This window comes from Doryrhamphus excisus, linkage group LG12 (genome assembly GCF_037039965.1).
Source record: "Doryrhamphus excisus strain RoL-2023G ecotype Guam linkage group LG12, RoL_Dexc_Guam_v1.1, whole genome shotgun sequence".
Lineage (NCBI taxonomy): Eukaryota > Metazoa > Chordata > Actinopteri > Syngnathiformes > Syngnathidae > Doryrhamphus > Doryrhamphus excisus.
This window is the reverse complement of record NC_136368.1, coordinates 3666635-3682100: the sequence shown is the minus strand read 5'-3', so window position 1 is coordinate 3682100 and position 15466 is coordinate 3666635. Positions and strand designations below refer to the sequence as shown.

Below are 15466 nucleotides of genomic sequence, written 5' to 3'. Positions count from 1 at the left end.
CCTGTTCTCTATTCTTTTATTGTTAGAATTCGTCTTCCAAGAGGACGTAATGTTTGTAATGTTTTGGTCAAGTAGTTTGTAAAATAAATTACCCACAAAAAATGCGACTTATACTCCAGTGCAGTCCAATGTATGTTTCTTTTTCTACCTAATTATGCATTTTTGGCCTTGTGTGACTTATACTCCGGAGCGACTTATAGTCCAGAAAATACGGTAGGTGGAAAAAATCTTCATAAGTTGCACTGGAGTATTAGTCACTTTTTTTGCAGGTCATTTATTGATCAAAACAGACATTACGTCCTCATGGAAGGCAAGTTTTAAAAATAAAAAAATAGAGAACTGGCTGAATAGGTGTAAGATATGCTAACACAATGCTTATTCGGCTACACAAAAAATAAACAAACAGAAAAGGTGTCCAGTGTTTATGTAACATAAATTTTTCATTTATAAGTTGCTCTGGAGTATAAGATGCAGGAACAGCCAACCTATGAAAAAAAGTGACTTATAGTCTGGAAAATATGGTATTATAAGTCAACTCCGTAGACATTTTTTACAAAATGAGTCAATATTGAATTTTTTTGATATCTTGAACATGACAGCGTGGAAACATAATACTTTGTGGATACCCTGTAGTATTTCTAATAAAGCCAGTGCTGTGTATTTATTGTTAATTAATTGTTGGAAATAAATCTTAGAATTGCAATTGCTGTATTTTTGTCTTTTTGCATCTTTCCTGATTTCTTTATGTTTACCAGTGAATCTAAAGGTAGAATTTGCTAATAGTGTCCTCACTCAGCGCCCATTCAGTCAGAAGGCTTTGCTGTACAGCTCCATCTCGTCCTTCACGCAGCTTGAGAACACATCCACCACAACATCAGGCTGCCTGACGCCATGACAGAGAATCTCTTCCATCGCTTTCATTCTCTCACTTTCCAGCTTTCTCATGCCGAGCATGATCTTCCCTCCTCGCTCCTGCCGGGAACAACCGATACGAGTATGAATAAGTGTTTTTTGTGACGAGATGAAAGTGTGCTTGTGTACCTTGTGTGCGTCGATGATGGCGGCCACCGCCTCGTGTTTGCTAAACAGCTCGTGCCTTCGGTCGGGCTTGCTCTGGAAGCGCGGCTTCCGCTTTACCGGGTCGTCGGGGCCGTAACTGGGAGAGGTGGTCTGCTTCAGAGCGCAGTCGGCGTTTTGCGTGAAAACAAAGGGTTTGAACACAGACCTGTCGTACAAAAGAGGACGTTAGGTCTTTTCTTAGCTTATTGTTCCATTCCTGTGATTTTGTTTTTGTTTTGTTTTTTAAGTCATAATATTCTGAAAAACAAGTAAATCACTGAGTTGTACTTGTAATTTTTGCTGAAAAAGTTACAATGTACAAAGTACAGTCAAAATATTACAGAAATAAAGTTAGAATATTATCAGACGAAAACTTCCAAGTAGAAAGTTGAAATAGTTGGAAAGAAATATGAAAAATAAGAAAAATGCTATATTATGAAAATAAATGAAAAAATAAGATGAAAAATTGACAAAAAGTACAATAATAAACTATGAGGAATCTGAATGTTTACGTTTAAATATTATATAAAAAAATATATATAAATTAAACAAATATAAATATATTATTTTGCTATTTTACTATTATTATATACATTATTTTAGCCATTGCTGGAATAGTTGGAAAAAATTGCTATAATATTATGAAAATAAATGAAAAAATATGAAAAAATTACAAAAAGTCACAATTAATACAATAATAAACTATGAGGAATCTGAATGTTTACGTTTAAATATTATATAAAAAATATATATAAATTATAAAAATATAAATATATTATTTTGCTATTTTACTATTATTATATACATTATTTTAGCCATTGCTGGAAGACGTTTGGCCATGTGTGCTTTAATGAATGAACAATGACGTGTGAAGATTCCAGATTGTTGATGTGCCAAAATCCCGTCCCGGATGTAGTCCCGTACCTTTCAGGATCTGGAGTGGCGGTGAAATAGTGAACCCCCGGGAGATCCCGATCCATTGGTACCACCGACACCATGCTGCCTGTCGTCATGAACATGCCCTCCATATTGATGCCGCTCTCTTTATCCCTCAGGATGTCCATCATCGTTTGAGCGGAAATGCTCCCTCCAAAAGAAAGAAATGTGAGAAACCAGTTTTTCCTCCATATTTGCCGCCAAGATGTGCACCGACTTACCATCGCTCTTTGCCAGCAACTTCTTCCCTTCGCAGTATCGACTGCCAGAGTCTTCGATTCTGGATGTCTTCGTGTAGGAGTACACGGCGGCGAAGTTGAACTCAGCCTTTCCGTTCCACCAACCTTTACTCTGTGAGTATTTGCGCAAGTCTGGGTGTTCTTTGTCAATCTTTGTTGTGATGCTGTACTCGTTTGAGATGTTGCGATAGCCACCTGGGGAGGAATTGGACAAATGACACCATTCACAAAGCTCAAAGCAGACACTTCAAAAGGGAGCCAGATTTTAGAAAAAAGCGCCCTCTGGTGCACACAAAGTAAAATACACTTTGCCTCACCTGTGTCATAATATAATATCCAAGTCGGTTAATTATGAGAATCAAACAAATCAGTGAATAAAGTTGTGGTTGCGGGAAAAGTTATACAATTTTGAGAATGAATTCAAAAACTTTACAAGAAAAATGGTGAAATATTAGGAAAATTAAAAAAGAAAACAGCTCTAATTTTGAGAATAAAGTCAAAATTATAAGCGGAAAACGTTGTACTCTACTGGAAAAAACACATAATATTACGAGTAAAAATAGTGTCATTTTCATAGTCATCATATGATGAGAAACAAATAGATGAGCGAATCCAAAAGCTATAATTTTATGAGAATAAAGTCCTAATAATAGAGGAAAAAAGTCGCTATTTTATGAGAATAAACTCATAATATTATGAGGAAAAACAATGTCTTTTTAGTAGCATAAAGTTGAAATATTAAAGAAAAGTTTTTTTTAAGAAATATTACTATATTATATTAAATCACCAAGTTGTGGTTGTAATTTTTGGAATATTAGGTTGCAGAAAATGTTATAATGTTATGACAATGAAGTCAAAATATTATGGGAATAAAGTCCTAATATGAAATTATGTTATTTTTGCAGCAAAGAGTGGCGATATTAAACAAAAACATATTACTTTTTAAAAGTGATAATATTGTGAGGAAAAAACAAAAACAAAAAGTTGTCATTTTTTTTTAATTTAGGTTGGGTAAAAAGTTATAATGTGGGAATAAAGTCCATCCGTATGCTTCTTATCCTCCCTATAAAAAGAAGAAATTAGAAATATTTGGAAAAAGGTACAACAAATCAAGAGGGAAAGCCTCCAAAATGAACATTATTATCATCGCTAGTACATGTGTATAGTATTTTAGTAAATACATGATATCTAGAAGCATAAACATTGTAACTTTCTATTAGTTGCACATGTCACAACAACAATAATAATATTATTATTATTTCCTTTCAGTTTGTGCGGATCGGCTCGTATGACTGCAAGCTCAGCAAACTTCCTGTCAAACGTCAATTGGCAGCACAAACAGCAAACACCGGCCTTCGTATTTTCTTCCTGTTTACCTTCCACTCTCTCCGCGGCCCAGTGCTTCCCGGAGGTCTCCAGCACCCACGCCTCCTTCCTGTCTGAGATCAGGAAGCTGTTGTGGTAAGTGAAGCCACCTTCTTCCTCCAAGCAGCATCCTCCTTGGCCGTGTTTCTCCAGCAGCTCAGCTACGACGTGAACCGCTTTCTCAGCAGTGTCCGCCCTCTCGAGTGCAAGCCTGGGGAAACGGTTATGGTCCCACGATTATTATTATTTATTTATTTTTTTTCTCTTAATATTTTGACGTTATTCTCACAATATTAGAACTTTTCCCCCTAACTTTGTTTTCCAAAAATAACAACTTCGTTTTCTCATAATGTTGACTGTTGACACAATCACACACTTGTTTCATATTTCTCAGAATACTAAAATTACATTTTTTCCTCATTATTATTTTTTTTATCTCTAGACTATAACTTCTTTTGTTTCCTATGATATTATAACTTAAAGATTGTAATATTTAAGATTACAAGAATTATTATACATATTATAAGAATTATATTATAAGAATTTAAGAATATTAGGACTTTATTCCCATAATATTTTGACTTCATTCTCATAACATTATAAAATTTTATGCAACCTAATATTCCAAAAATTACAACCACAGCTCTGTGATTTGTTTAATATAATATAGTAATTTATATAGTAATTCTTGGAAAAAAAATTTCTTTAATATTTCAACTTTATGCTACTAAAAAGACATTGTTTTTCCTCATTATATTATGAGTCTATTTATTTAAAATTGCAACTTTTTTTTTTTTTCAAGTATACTACAAGTTTCAACCGGGTGAAAAAGCATATTTTTAATATGCATGTTTTTTTTTTATTTTCACAATATTTAAACTATATGAAATATTTGTTGTAAATATTCTTCTCATAATATTATAGCTTTACTTCCATACCCGTTTTAGGTCATACCTGACAAGATCCATTCCTAGCAGAGCCTCCTCGCCATCAGCGCTCTCTCGTCCCCACACCGCCTCATTGCCAATACACACTTGGTGCTCATTGGCGCCCATTTCTGCCCCCCACAACCATGCGGGTCGGCTCAAAACCACTGCATAAGTGTGGGGAACCTGCTCGACCTCCATGTAAGTACACTTTTCACCATGACACCATGACATGACACGGTTATCAAAAACAGTTATCAAATTTTCAAAATGCAATGTGGGGAAAGCTGAGGTTGACATGTGCCACCCACCTCCACCTTTGACCCCTCTTGGTAGTCTGAGGCAGGGAAGCAAACCACCTCCTGGACTTCATCGCACGGCCTGTCAGAGTTCTTCCCGAAAATGATGCGTGCTCCTTCCGTGGAGGGGGGAAGAGCCACAAAGGTGTCACAAGAAGATGGGCGCATGGTGGCTCATTACAGCACCGGAAGTCAGCTCAACTGAATTGGACATGATCAGATTTGACATTGCATGAGTCAAAATGTCAAGGACAGCACGCCGTTTTGAACGAAATTGAATACAAATACTGTTTATGTTGTATTATGCAGTTGACAACTGTGTTCCGCAATAAGCTTTACAAAAATGTTAAGACTTACAGTTTTTGAAGGCTCGTTGTTTACGACGGTCAGTGACGTCACGTCACGTCTATAAATAATTTTCGCGACACGTTCACAAAATATTCACCTTCGAGTTTTTCCAAAAAATCTGTCTTAATACAAACAAGTGACTCTTACCTTTATTGCTAAGACTGGAAACGGATGACAGCACGTTGTTTTACTCCATTCCCTCAAGCTAGCTGAGATTTACGACACTCCTGCGGTGTGACGGCACTGCTTGTTGTGACTTCCAGTCTTACAAAGATCTTACAATAAATGAGTCGAACTTACTTTAATTTAATTTTTTATGTTTATTCTTCTTATATATGATGTTCAGTCGCAATAAAGTGATACTGATTTATTTTCAAATGTTTTTGGGCAATAAAAAAAATCTAAGCTTCCGCTTCCGTCTTGTGTACTTCCGGAAGGTATATCGTCAACAAGCGTTAGCTAAAATACTTTTAACCTCGACTTGCAGTCGTTAGATGAGCAGTGATGGGGAAGTCTTTTGCGAATTTTATGTGTAAAAAGGATTTCCACCCAGCGTCGAAGTCTAATATCAAAAAGGTAAGTGAAAGTTGACGTTTCAGTTTCAAACTTAAACGCAAACCGTTTGGCTGGCTAGCATACCCGGCCTAGCCTAGCTTAGCTTGTTTGGACTTGCCACGCGAACATCGGTTGTTTTTGCATTTGTCAAGCAATAGGTTTTAAGTAATGGCGACTCGTACGTCCATAAACGAGAACGCTAAACTGTGCTTTATCCCGCCTTTATTGTTCTTTGACCCTATAGGGTGCTGTCAGGAATAGCAGGTTAGCATTGCTGTTAGCATACCAAATGGCGAGTTTCAAACTGAGCTGCTGCTTTATTTAATTCGATATGTTGTTTGTAGATGATGGGAAACGCATTGAACACAAAACATGGTTGTACAAAGCACTTTGTAATGTCTACATGTCAAAATGTATTATACTGACAGTGTACATTATGTATGCAGCATTTCCCATAGGCCTGCCATCTACCTGTGGTTGTCACTGATCAGTTAAATGTATCCATTCTGTGCAGGTATGGATACAAGAGCAGAAGTTGACTTTCGAGAAGCGAAAGCAGGAGGACCTGATGCAGGCGTACCTGAAGGAGCAGGACACATACAACAACAGGTACCCCATTTAAACATTTTGCTTCTCTACTTTTACAAATAAGTGTTTGTGCTGTCAGCCTTCAGTTCATGTTGTCTTTTTCACCTACAGAGTGTTGATGGGGGATGACCGTGTTAAAAATGGCCTCAATTTCATGTATGAGGCTCCACCGGGAGCAAAGAAAGGTAAACAATGTCTTCATAATGAAGGGAATGGAATCTTGGAGGTTTTAATGGTCACATTGAGTTCTGATACTTGTTTTCCTCTTCCTTGCTATGATCCTTGTCCGTGCTGCAGAAGAGAAGGCAGAGGTAAAGTAGAGCAAATAATCAAACTCTACAATCTGACAAGATTTCCCTTTTATCATTTACATACGAAAATTGTGATAATTGTGTTCTTTTTTTCCTTCAGGAGGGAGGAGCAGGAGGAGAAGAAGACTATAAATTTGAATGGCAGAAGGGGGCTCCAAGAGAAAAGTAAACCAAAGTACACCCAACAAAGGTTGTAATACTTGTAACACTTCTGATGAGCACATTACTTTTGCAGATATGCAAAGGACGACATGAATATCAGAGATCAGCCCTTTGGAATCCAGGTAACATGCCTGCTTGCTTTGTTGCCTGCTTACAAATAAATTACATATTATTATTGTGGCCCAGAGCTGGATTTATTTTTTTATTTTTTGGCCCGTGGCTTATTGTAAACATGTAATTCAACATGAAAACTACAGAAACAGCAGCAAAAATGGAAAAAAATAGCAGTAATTTTAAGAGTGAAAAATAAAATAAAATCTAACAAGACGTAATTTTATGTACATGTATTGTTCATACTTGTATTATATAATTACATATATCATCACATTATAGTCATCTCTGTGTGGAGTTTGCATGTTCTCCCCGTGAATGCGTGGGTTTTCTCCGGGTACTCCGGTTTCCTCCCACATTCCAAAAACATGCTAGGTTAATTGGCGACTCCAAATTGTCCTTAGGTATGAATGTGAGTGTGAATGGTTGTTTGTCTATATGTACCAAGCTACAGCTATATTATTATAGCAGCCAACATGAACAATTATATTTATCTGGCGGACTAACACGACGCATCGCTAGTCTCAGCGTCATCCCCAGACACAAGAGTGGATACCTAGCTGTAAATTTCCCTGCAAAGTCTCAACATGATGCTGGTTTACCGTCAGCATTTTTTACCTGAGGACTGGAGCACACCTCTTGTGTTGGAAGCCACCCCGAATTAGAGTGGACATCGTATGTGTTTTTGCTTTATCTCTGCTGCTGTTGTTGACGGAAGGAGCATAAGTATGTGTATCAACACACTTGGAAAGTAACTTTTGGTACTGTTTTGAATTATCACAATATGGCCACATACTGCAACTATTCCATGTTATCATCCGTGTACATGTTAATGCATGGATGTCAAACCATGCAACGTTTTTAGACGGCTTCACAGAGATAGCTGTGTCCTAATGATGCGCATTGTTAGCTATATCATATTAACTTATTTTCTCCTGTTATAATGCACCGAGAAAGGAGAGAAATATGTGTTCATGTTTGACATAAGGATTGTGAATGACGATAGCAATTTTTTAGAAATCTTGGTTGGGGAAAAAGATGGAGTATTACAGGAATAAAGTCATAATATTACAAAAAGAAACATTTCCGCACATTATTAATGAATAAAGTTGTATTATTTGCTAAATTTAAATATAGCAAACATGGGGGGGGGAAACAGGAAAAGTTCATACTAATATGCTTTTTCTGTATGACTTAAAGCTGAGTCTCGAGATGTGTACGAGTTCTTAGCATATGTAACAAAATATCATATCAGAGTGGCAACGTTGCATGCTTTCATTTTTCACTACGTGGCCCTCATCCATGAAGTCAAATTGAATCCATTGTCGGTCCTGTAAAAACAAAACCTTATTGTGTCATTCCTGTTGCTGCGTTACTGAATGGTGTGTTCCATTTCCAGGTGCGCAACGTGCGCTGCATCAAATGTCACAAGTGGGGCCATGTCAACACGGACAGAGAATGCCCTCTGTTTGGACTGTCAGGCATCAACGCCAGCTCTATGGCGATGGAGGAGGGGGCAGGTACGTACCTGTTGCCATCTTTTGTTTTGTTTTTTTATTCACTTGTTGGGGGGGGGGGTCCCAACTGATGTGTGTGACTCGCATCAAGCTCACATTTGCTGTATATTTATCATGTACTTTTATTCAGCACGATGTGGACGTGCGTCTTGTCTATATAGAATAGAATGTTTGCCAGAGACCTCCGTGGCGTCACACCGGAGAACGTGCCCGGATACAGTGCACCTTGCTGGGCCACTGCACTCTATACTGTGGTTCTCCTGACAGCAGTGATACGGTAGTTGGAATGTCGTCATATTTGATTAGGACGGATCAACGGGTACCACCTGGACCTTCCAAGAGTACAACGATCCCAAGCATACTCTCCAAAATCCACCAAATTGTGGTTGAAGACTAAATGCTGGACGAGTGGCCATCACAATCGCCTGACTTACATCTACATCAACATTTTCATCAGCTTTCAGCCCTGAGCGCGCTCAGTTGTGCAATCAGCCAGCAATCACGTTTTACCCCGGGAGAGTCCAGTCAGAGGCGGGAATGTGGACGCAGAAGAGGGGCTGGCTGGGAGGCTGTTGGGAGAGAGAGGGGGGGGGTAATTATTGTGTATTCTGATTTCCACCCTAACTGCTGCTTTGGCAGAGCATGGTATTCTATGATTTGCTCAGCCGGAAGCAGAGTGATGATTTGATGTTGATGTTTTTGATGTTTTGTCCCGTTAACAAAGCCGCCCCCCCACCCCCCAACCCCGAAATTCCCAGGGAATGTGCGGCTGGCCAGGGTCTGCCATCAATGACGCTGTGATACTGTGATTTGCACTAACAGGTCCGTCGATGCACCCCTCTGCGCTAATGGCGGAGATGCGTAACAGTGGGTTTGCCCTGAAGAAATGTGTCCTTGATCGGAATGCCACCGCTTGTGATCCAGTGCAGGTAATTGTCTTGCTCACACAGTCATTTTCTCACACACACACACACACACAATGTGCCCTTGGAAGAGGGCAGGCTTAGCTTCAGAGTCGCCGTCACGTAGCTCATTCATCCGCACTAACGCCTATGCAATGTCAGGTGCTCAAATTACAAATGTAAGGGTCGTTTATGTTTATCTTGTCATGGAGAAACTCTAGTGTACTTTCTATATGTACTATATGCATGTATTTTGTGTTTTAACTTTTTTTGTTTGTTTTTTCAGGACTTTGTCGCAAGTGATCAGGAAGAAGATCCAGAGGTGGAATTTTTAAAATCCCTAACAACTAAACAAAAACGGAAACTCCTCAGGTGAAAAAAATACATTTTTAACAATAATACATATCATAATAATATCATCATATTGACAAGTACTTCAAATGAATGTTACTCTACAAACATTTTGTCCAATGTACTTACTGCTCAACAAGTGAATTATGAAGCCTTCACGTTTGACAGGAAGCTGGATCGTCTGGAAAAGCAAAAGTCCAAGAAGAAGAAGAGTAAAAAAGAAAAGAAGAAGAGCAAGAAGAAGCAGCAGAAGAAGAAGCGCGACAGCAGTGACAGTTCCAGCAGTAGCAGCAGCAGCAGCAGCGACTCATCCCACGGCTCCAGCGACTCCGACTCGGACAACCACGGCAACTTAAAGAGCCAGAAGGGAAACAGGAGCAAGAAGAAGGCGGCGTCCCACAGGGATGAAAGCTCCGAGAGGCGAGACAAGAGTCACAGAAAGTCTTCTCGCAGGAGTCGATGGGCGAGCCCTCACACATCATCACGCAAGCGGCCTCAAGCGGCATCTGGAGAACATCAACAAACACGGGGCGACAGAGGACGAAGTCCAGAGAGCAAGAAGAAGGCGCCAGACAGAAGTCAGGACAGAAAGCGAGATCGGAGCAGGAGCGACCAGAGAAGCAGGGAGCGGCATCACAGAGCAGATGCCGACGGGAGGCGAGGAAGGACGGCGGATGAGAGGAGTAGAAGCAGGGAGCGAGCAGGAAGTGGACGAAGCCACGACAGGACCCAAAGAAAACACTAACTGCTTTTTCCTCTTAAATCTCAGTTGATTTTTTTTTTCTTTTAAAAGTCTCAAGTGGTGTTCATCACCCTTGTTGAGCGGCATGCATGTCTCTTATCGCCAGTAGAGGGCGTCAGTGGACAAAGTATTTAACTCAAAACCCCATCGGCAGCAATCTGCAGCCTTGAGCCGCTCAAAGAAAACATTTCGATGGTCAGATTACCTCGAGAAAACCTTTCAACTCCAGTCGTCATGTGTGTGTATATATATGTATACAGTATGTATACGTATAATAAACAAAATACTTAAGCTTTCAGTAGGACACAGGACAATGTTCTCATCCAAATTAAATCATAATTCAGGAGTTTTTCAACATTCCAATACTCGTTTCTGCCCATTCCCCCTTCCAAGCACCCTCCACATTTTTGTATTTTGCCGTTTAAGATTAAAATCGGATATTCAAGTCATAGTGTACTAATTTTAAAATTGGGTTTTAATAAAAATCAAAGTAGACTCCGGTTGACTTTTTATTTTTAATACATCTGTAAATCCTGCTCATACACTGCTTTTAAAGCATAACAAATCTGGACATTACTGGATTTATTTTTTGTTTAGACATCATACGATAAATAATGTGTGTAAATAATTTACTTTTTATTTGGTCTTGTATTTAAATGTATCCAGATAAATGTGATTTGATTGTACATATATTTTATCAAACTTAAATGTACTAGTGCGCACGTGTTGAAGAAAAGTAGTCCCCTTTTTTAAAAATTTGTAGTCAACATCCACAACAAGAAAAAAGGCCCCATGCATTTCTCCCCCAATGTACATAAAACAACTTAAAAAGCATCCTTTATAATAAAAAAAAAACTTTTCAATTTCAAGCCCTGGATATTCAAATAATGTTTCACCCAGCCCAGGGAAAAAAAACATTTCAAAATCATAAATTCACGTGACTCTTGCTCATTCACTATTTTAAATTGCCATTTTTTTTAAACTTCCTGCTGTGCAAATGACAGCAACCGCAAATAATTGGAACAATTGACAGGTATTATAAGAGCTTTGTTATCAAACCGCTGTGGAAAGGCGAAAGTGAAGAAAATATCTCATGAGATGAATTCGACATTTGATCAAACATGAATCCCTAATCTGAAAATACAAGACCCAAGGGGTTTTTCCATGTGCTCCAAAATCCTAATTAATAGCATTCAACAGCATTTGCATTTTTTTAACGCCACATTGAACACTCAATTATTCTATTCCAATTAAAAATGAAAATCCTTGTATTTATCTGGAGATTTTTTTAGGGAATGAATAAAATTAAATCTAAATATAAAATCTTTCATCACACCATAACAGCCTTTTGGATGTGTTTTTAATGACTTTAAAATGAAAGTCTTATACGTGTGAATTTATACAGGTAAACATTTATATATAGATATTTTAGCAAAGAAATAAAACTTTTCCAAAAAAAAAAAAGCTGTTCACATACATAGAATATCCACAAAGTGCATTGAAAGGTAAACTCCCTGATGTTCCAGGACAGCCTCACGAATGAAAACAACAAGAAGATGAGATGAACACATACTTTTATACAAGATGCAACTCACATTGTCCAACTTCAGCTCCACTTTTTCCTCAGCAATTCAACATTGATGAAGAATATTCCCTTATGTTCAACAAGACCCGTTTTTATGTTTTATTTCTGCAGTTTGCATCGAGGGTCCCCCCCCCCCCCCCCCCCCATCAGGGCTCGTCGTGAGGGGACTGGTCCTTAACCGTGATCCTGGGATTGACCCCTTCCAAAATAAGGTCCGGGGACTCGGACCTGGGCGTCTCCAGGTTGCTGGTGTCGGTGTCACTGTCGCTGCCCTTCTTGCCGCCCCCTCCCGCCGTGTGCGTCTTGATGTGTTTGCTCAGGTGGTCGCTCCGCATGAAGCGCTTGTTGCACACCGGGCAGGCGAAGCGCTTCTCGCCGGTGTGGGTCCTCAGGTGTCTCTGCAGCTCGTCGGAGCGTGTGAAGCGCTTGCCGCAGAAGAGCCAGTTGCACACGAAGGGCCGCTCGCCCGTGTGCCACCTCAGGTGCGCCTTCAGGTGCGACGTCTTGCCGTACACCTTGCCGCAGCCTGGGATGTGGCAGCTGTGGAGTCCCTTCCTCCGCAGGCTGGCCCCGGCGGGGCCGAGCCGCTCGGCCTCCTGGCAATTGGGGCAGTCACACGTGGCCCTGCCGGAGTACCGCCTGGACGACCGCGTGGAACTACTTATCCCCGAGCTGCCGCCTGAAATCATGGCGGTGGCCGCAGAAGCGTCCGTGTACGCGGGCAGGACCGTCTTGAAGCCGTCCTGGGCCAGCAGGTGCTGCCCGGTGGACAGCAGGTGAGACGCGGTGGGGCTGATCCCCGTGGAGCTGAAGGCCGAGTGGGTGAGAGAGGAGAAGTCCGCGTTGTAGCCGCTCAGCTGGGAGTGGATCGCCTGCGGGGTGCCGGAGTGAAGCGAGCCCTGGAGTGTCCCCGCCGGGTTCTGCACGTCAAGCCACGACCCGGGGTTGGTGTGGACATCCCACCAGGACGACGCGCCGTTCGCCACGTCCCCGGAGATGGTGGAGTGGAACCCGGACTTGTACCACGATTCGTACGGGTGCGCCATCCCCACACGGGGGTAGAGGCTCTCCGCGGAGGTGTGCACCTTGGAGATGAAGGCGGACTGACCGGACTCCTGAGCCGAGACCACTCCGCCGCCGCCGCTGCTGTTGGAGAACAAGCCGCTGTACTCGGTGGAGAAGGCGGCCGAGGTCGGGGATGTGGAGGCCAAGCAGAAGGCGCTGCTGCCGGCGCCGCTCGTCGGCGTTAGTCCGGTGGAGGCGCGGCTCGTCGCCACCGTGAAGCCGGGGAGCGCCGAGCCCAAGTTGCAGCTGGACGAGGACCGCTTCCACGGGTGAAATCCACCTTTGGAGAAGGCGCTGGATTCGGGTAAAGTCGTGAGAGGGCTCGTGTTTCCGATTTTGTTGCAGGTGGCAGCCAGCATTGCTAAGGGTGTCGTTCCAAACCGAGGCTCTTCCTTTTAACAAGCAACAAAGTTTCACTTAAAACAAGCAAGGAAACAACGTTCGACGCTCAAAAAACAACAAACAACTCACCCCGAGAATGGAGGTAGCCATATCCGAGTTGTGGTCCTGTGCTGGGAAAACTTCTCGATCTCTAACTCTACTCGGAACCGGTTGTGATCCAGCGCCTCCGTGCTGTGATTCGGGTCAACACGGGTTCTGTTGCGGCTCCTGTCTGCCGGCACTACTTTTAGTAGGTAAGCGAGCCTCTTGTTTTGAAGTAGAGCTCGGCTGGGAGTCGTAGCCAATCACAAAGCGACTTCCGGGACAACCGCACCAGTCAGCCAATCGGAGCTGCGAGCGCTCGTGGAGGATTCCTCGAGCCCCGCCTACAAACAGCTGCTTCTCAGCCTCCTCTCAGGCTCGCATATAGCAGACTGGATTTGACGTTTTTTTAATGGCGACATATACATTTTTTTATTGAAATCTTACACGAATGATCACCGTATTGTTAGATTTTTTGGATTTATCTTTGTTAAGAGGTAAGATTTGTATTTATTGTGCTTTTTGGTTGACTTTTTCTGTTTGTTTTCTGTGTTTTTTAGCATTCCCATCACATCATTGAGAAAACGCTGATCCCAAAAGACAGCTGATGACTTCATCACAGCATTAAAACCGTGATAGCTGAGGTAAAGCGACATAGAATATATATATTTTTATGTATTGTTTTTATTTAAATGAGCACATCGATGCCAGAAAAGGGGGTACAACTGAATATTTACCAGCATTTATTACCAGTATTTATTAAATATATGAAATATAAAAGTACACGATATGTGCACGTCATTGATATTTTTTTTACTGACAGGCCTCAGTTATGAGCTGTCACAACCACATGCATTTTGCTACCAAAATTACCATTTATCTTTTTTTTTTAAAGTCAGTCAACATCCATGTTAAATCATCACCACAATTGAACCACTTTTCTTAATTTTTTTTTAAATGTCACATTCCGGATATCGCTGGATGATAATGGCATAATAACGCCAGCACTCTTCATGTGAATTATACATTTTAAGAAAAGCATTACGGCATTCAAAACGGGCAAAAAATGTGCCATTACGGAGCATTAATGGTGGCAGGCGACACAGCATCATTTATGTAAAGGTAAAAAAAAAAAAAACAGTAATATTGCCATCTCAATTTAGTCAATAAATTATTTTTTAATGTGCAGTATGTTTAATTTTAATTGTACGTTATAAGCTTCCTTTCTATTGTAAATGCACGTGATAATAATCATAATACCCAACCCGTTTGTCTCAATGTCAACCCCTCGCTTTGAAGACAATAATACATAATAATAAAAAAAACATTTAGAAAAAACACCCATTTCATATTTAAAAGCAAAGTACGTCTAAATATGTTTTTTTTTTTTTTTTTTTTTATAAAGATGCTCCTTGACGATGTAAAGTTAAGCATTCGTCTCCGCTCCCGCGCGCGCCAATTAGGACCCCATTACACGCGATTAGATTGATCAATGTACCTTAAACAAAAGCAATGATTTATTTGGTCGAACAAAACGCTGCGCGTCATGGGGATGAAGTCGAAGTGTGGGGGGTGCACACACACACACACACACACACACACACACACACACACATACAGATGAATGATGAATTCATACAGCAGCCACATTATGACTGCCTCATTTTGAGAGCTGGATTATTGGCCGGTGTCTTTTTTTTTTTTTTAAACATTTTCGGAGGGCGGTGGGTTGTGCTCCTGCGTGTTTTAATTTGTGTCTCTGCAGAGGAACGTGAGCTTTGTGGACATTTAACTAATTGTCACTTTGTGCGCCCCTGCAGTCAACACCTGTCTGCACACACGGGGAAGGTGACGTGTTGCCAAGATGGTTTTTTTTTTTTTTTTTGCGTTGCAATTATTCATTTCTGGCTTAAAAGTAATTCTGTGTATCATTGGACGGTTGCAGAAAGGACGCATAATGCATGTGGTGCATTGATGTGCAT

The 15466-nt window shown here is 40.8% G+C and overlaps 3 protein-coding genes across 5 annotated transcripts; 1 reads left to right on the top strand and 2 right to left on the bottom strand.

Annotated features, from left to right (window-relative positions):
* Positions 1 to 633: 633 nt before the first annotated feature.
* Positions 634 to 5545, bottom strand: scrn3 (secernin 3). 3 transcript variants are annotated; one of them, XM_058081211.2, is made up of 9 exons: positions 5320 to 5545; positions 5182 to 5230; positions 4837 to 5025; positions 4554 to 4735; positions 3611 to 3810; positions 2217 to 2429; positions 1984 to 2146; positions 1042 to 1225; positions 634 to 972 (listed from the first exon to the last, which is right to left on the bottom strand). In XM_058081211.2, exons 3-9 carry the CDS (start codon positions 4990 to 4992, stop codon positions 808 to 810), a joined length of 1263 nt encoding a protein of 420 aa, XP_057937194.2. In that variant the 5' UTR covers positions 4993 to 5025; positions 5182 to 5230; positions 5320 to 5545; the 3' UTR covers positions 634 to 807. The 3 variants fall into 3 exon arrangements, with proteins under 3 accessions (XP_057937194.2, XP_078651140.1, XP_057937195.2); XM_078795014.1 differs by having other exon boundaries at positions 5182 to 5226; positions 5321 to 5545; XM_058081212.2 differs by lacking the exon at positions 5182 to 5230.
* A 35-nt stretch (positions 5546 to 5580) lies between these two features.
* cirsr (corepressor of RBPJ and splicing regulator) lies at positions 5581 to 11748 on the top strand. The gene is made up of 10 exons (XM_058081213.2): positions 5581 to 5748; positions 6242 to 6336; positions 6427 to 6500; positions 6613 to 6626; positions 6727 to 6791; positions 6862 to 6910; positions 8299 to 8419; positions 9239 to 9345; positions 9605 to 9690; positions 9838 to 11748. The coding sequence occupies exons 1-10, from the start codon at positions 5677 to 5679 to the stop codon at positions 10412 to 10414; spliced, it is 1260 nt and encodes a 419-aa protein (XP_057937196.2). The 5' UTR covers positions 5581 to 5676; the 3' UTR covers positions 10415 to 11748.
* sp9 (sp9 transcription factor) lies at positions 11063 to 13687 on the bottom strand. The gene is made up of 2 exons (XM_058081210.2): positions 13533 to 13687; positions 11063 to 13453 (listed from the first exon to the last, which is right to left on the bottom strand). Exons 1-2 carry the CDS (start codon positions 13551 to 13553, stop codon positions 12143 to 12145), a joined length of 1332 nt encoding a protein of 443 aa, XP_057937193.1. The 5' UTR covers positions 13554 to 13687; the 3' UTR covers positions 11063 to 12142.
* Positions 13688 to 15466: the final 1779 nt, after the last annotated feature.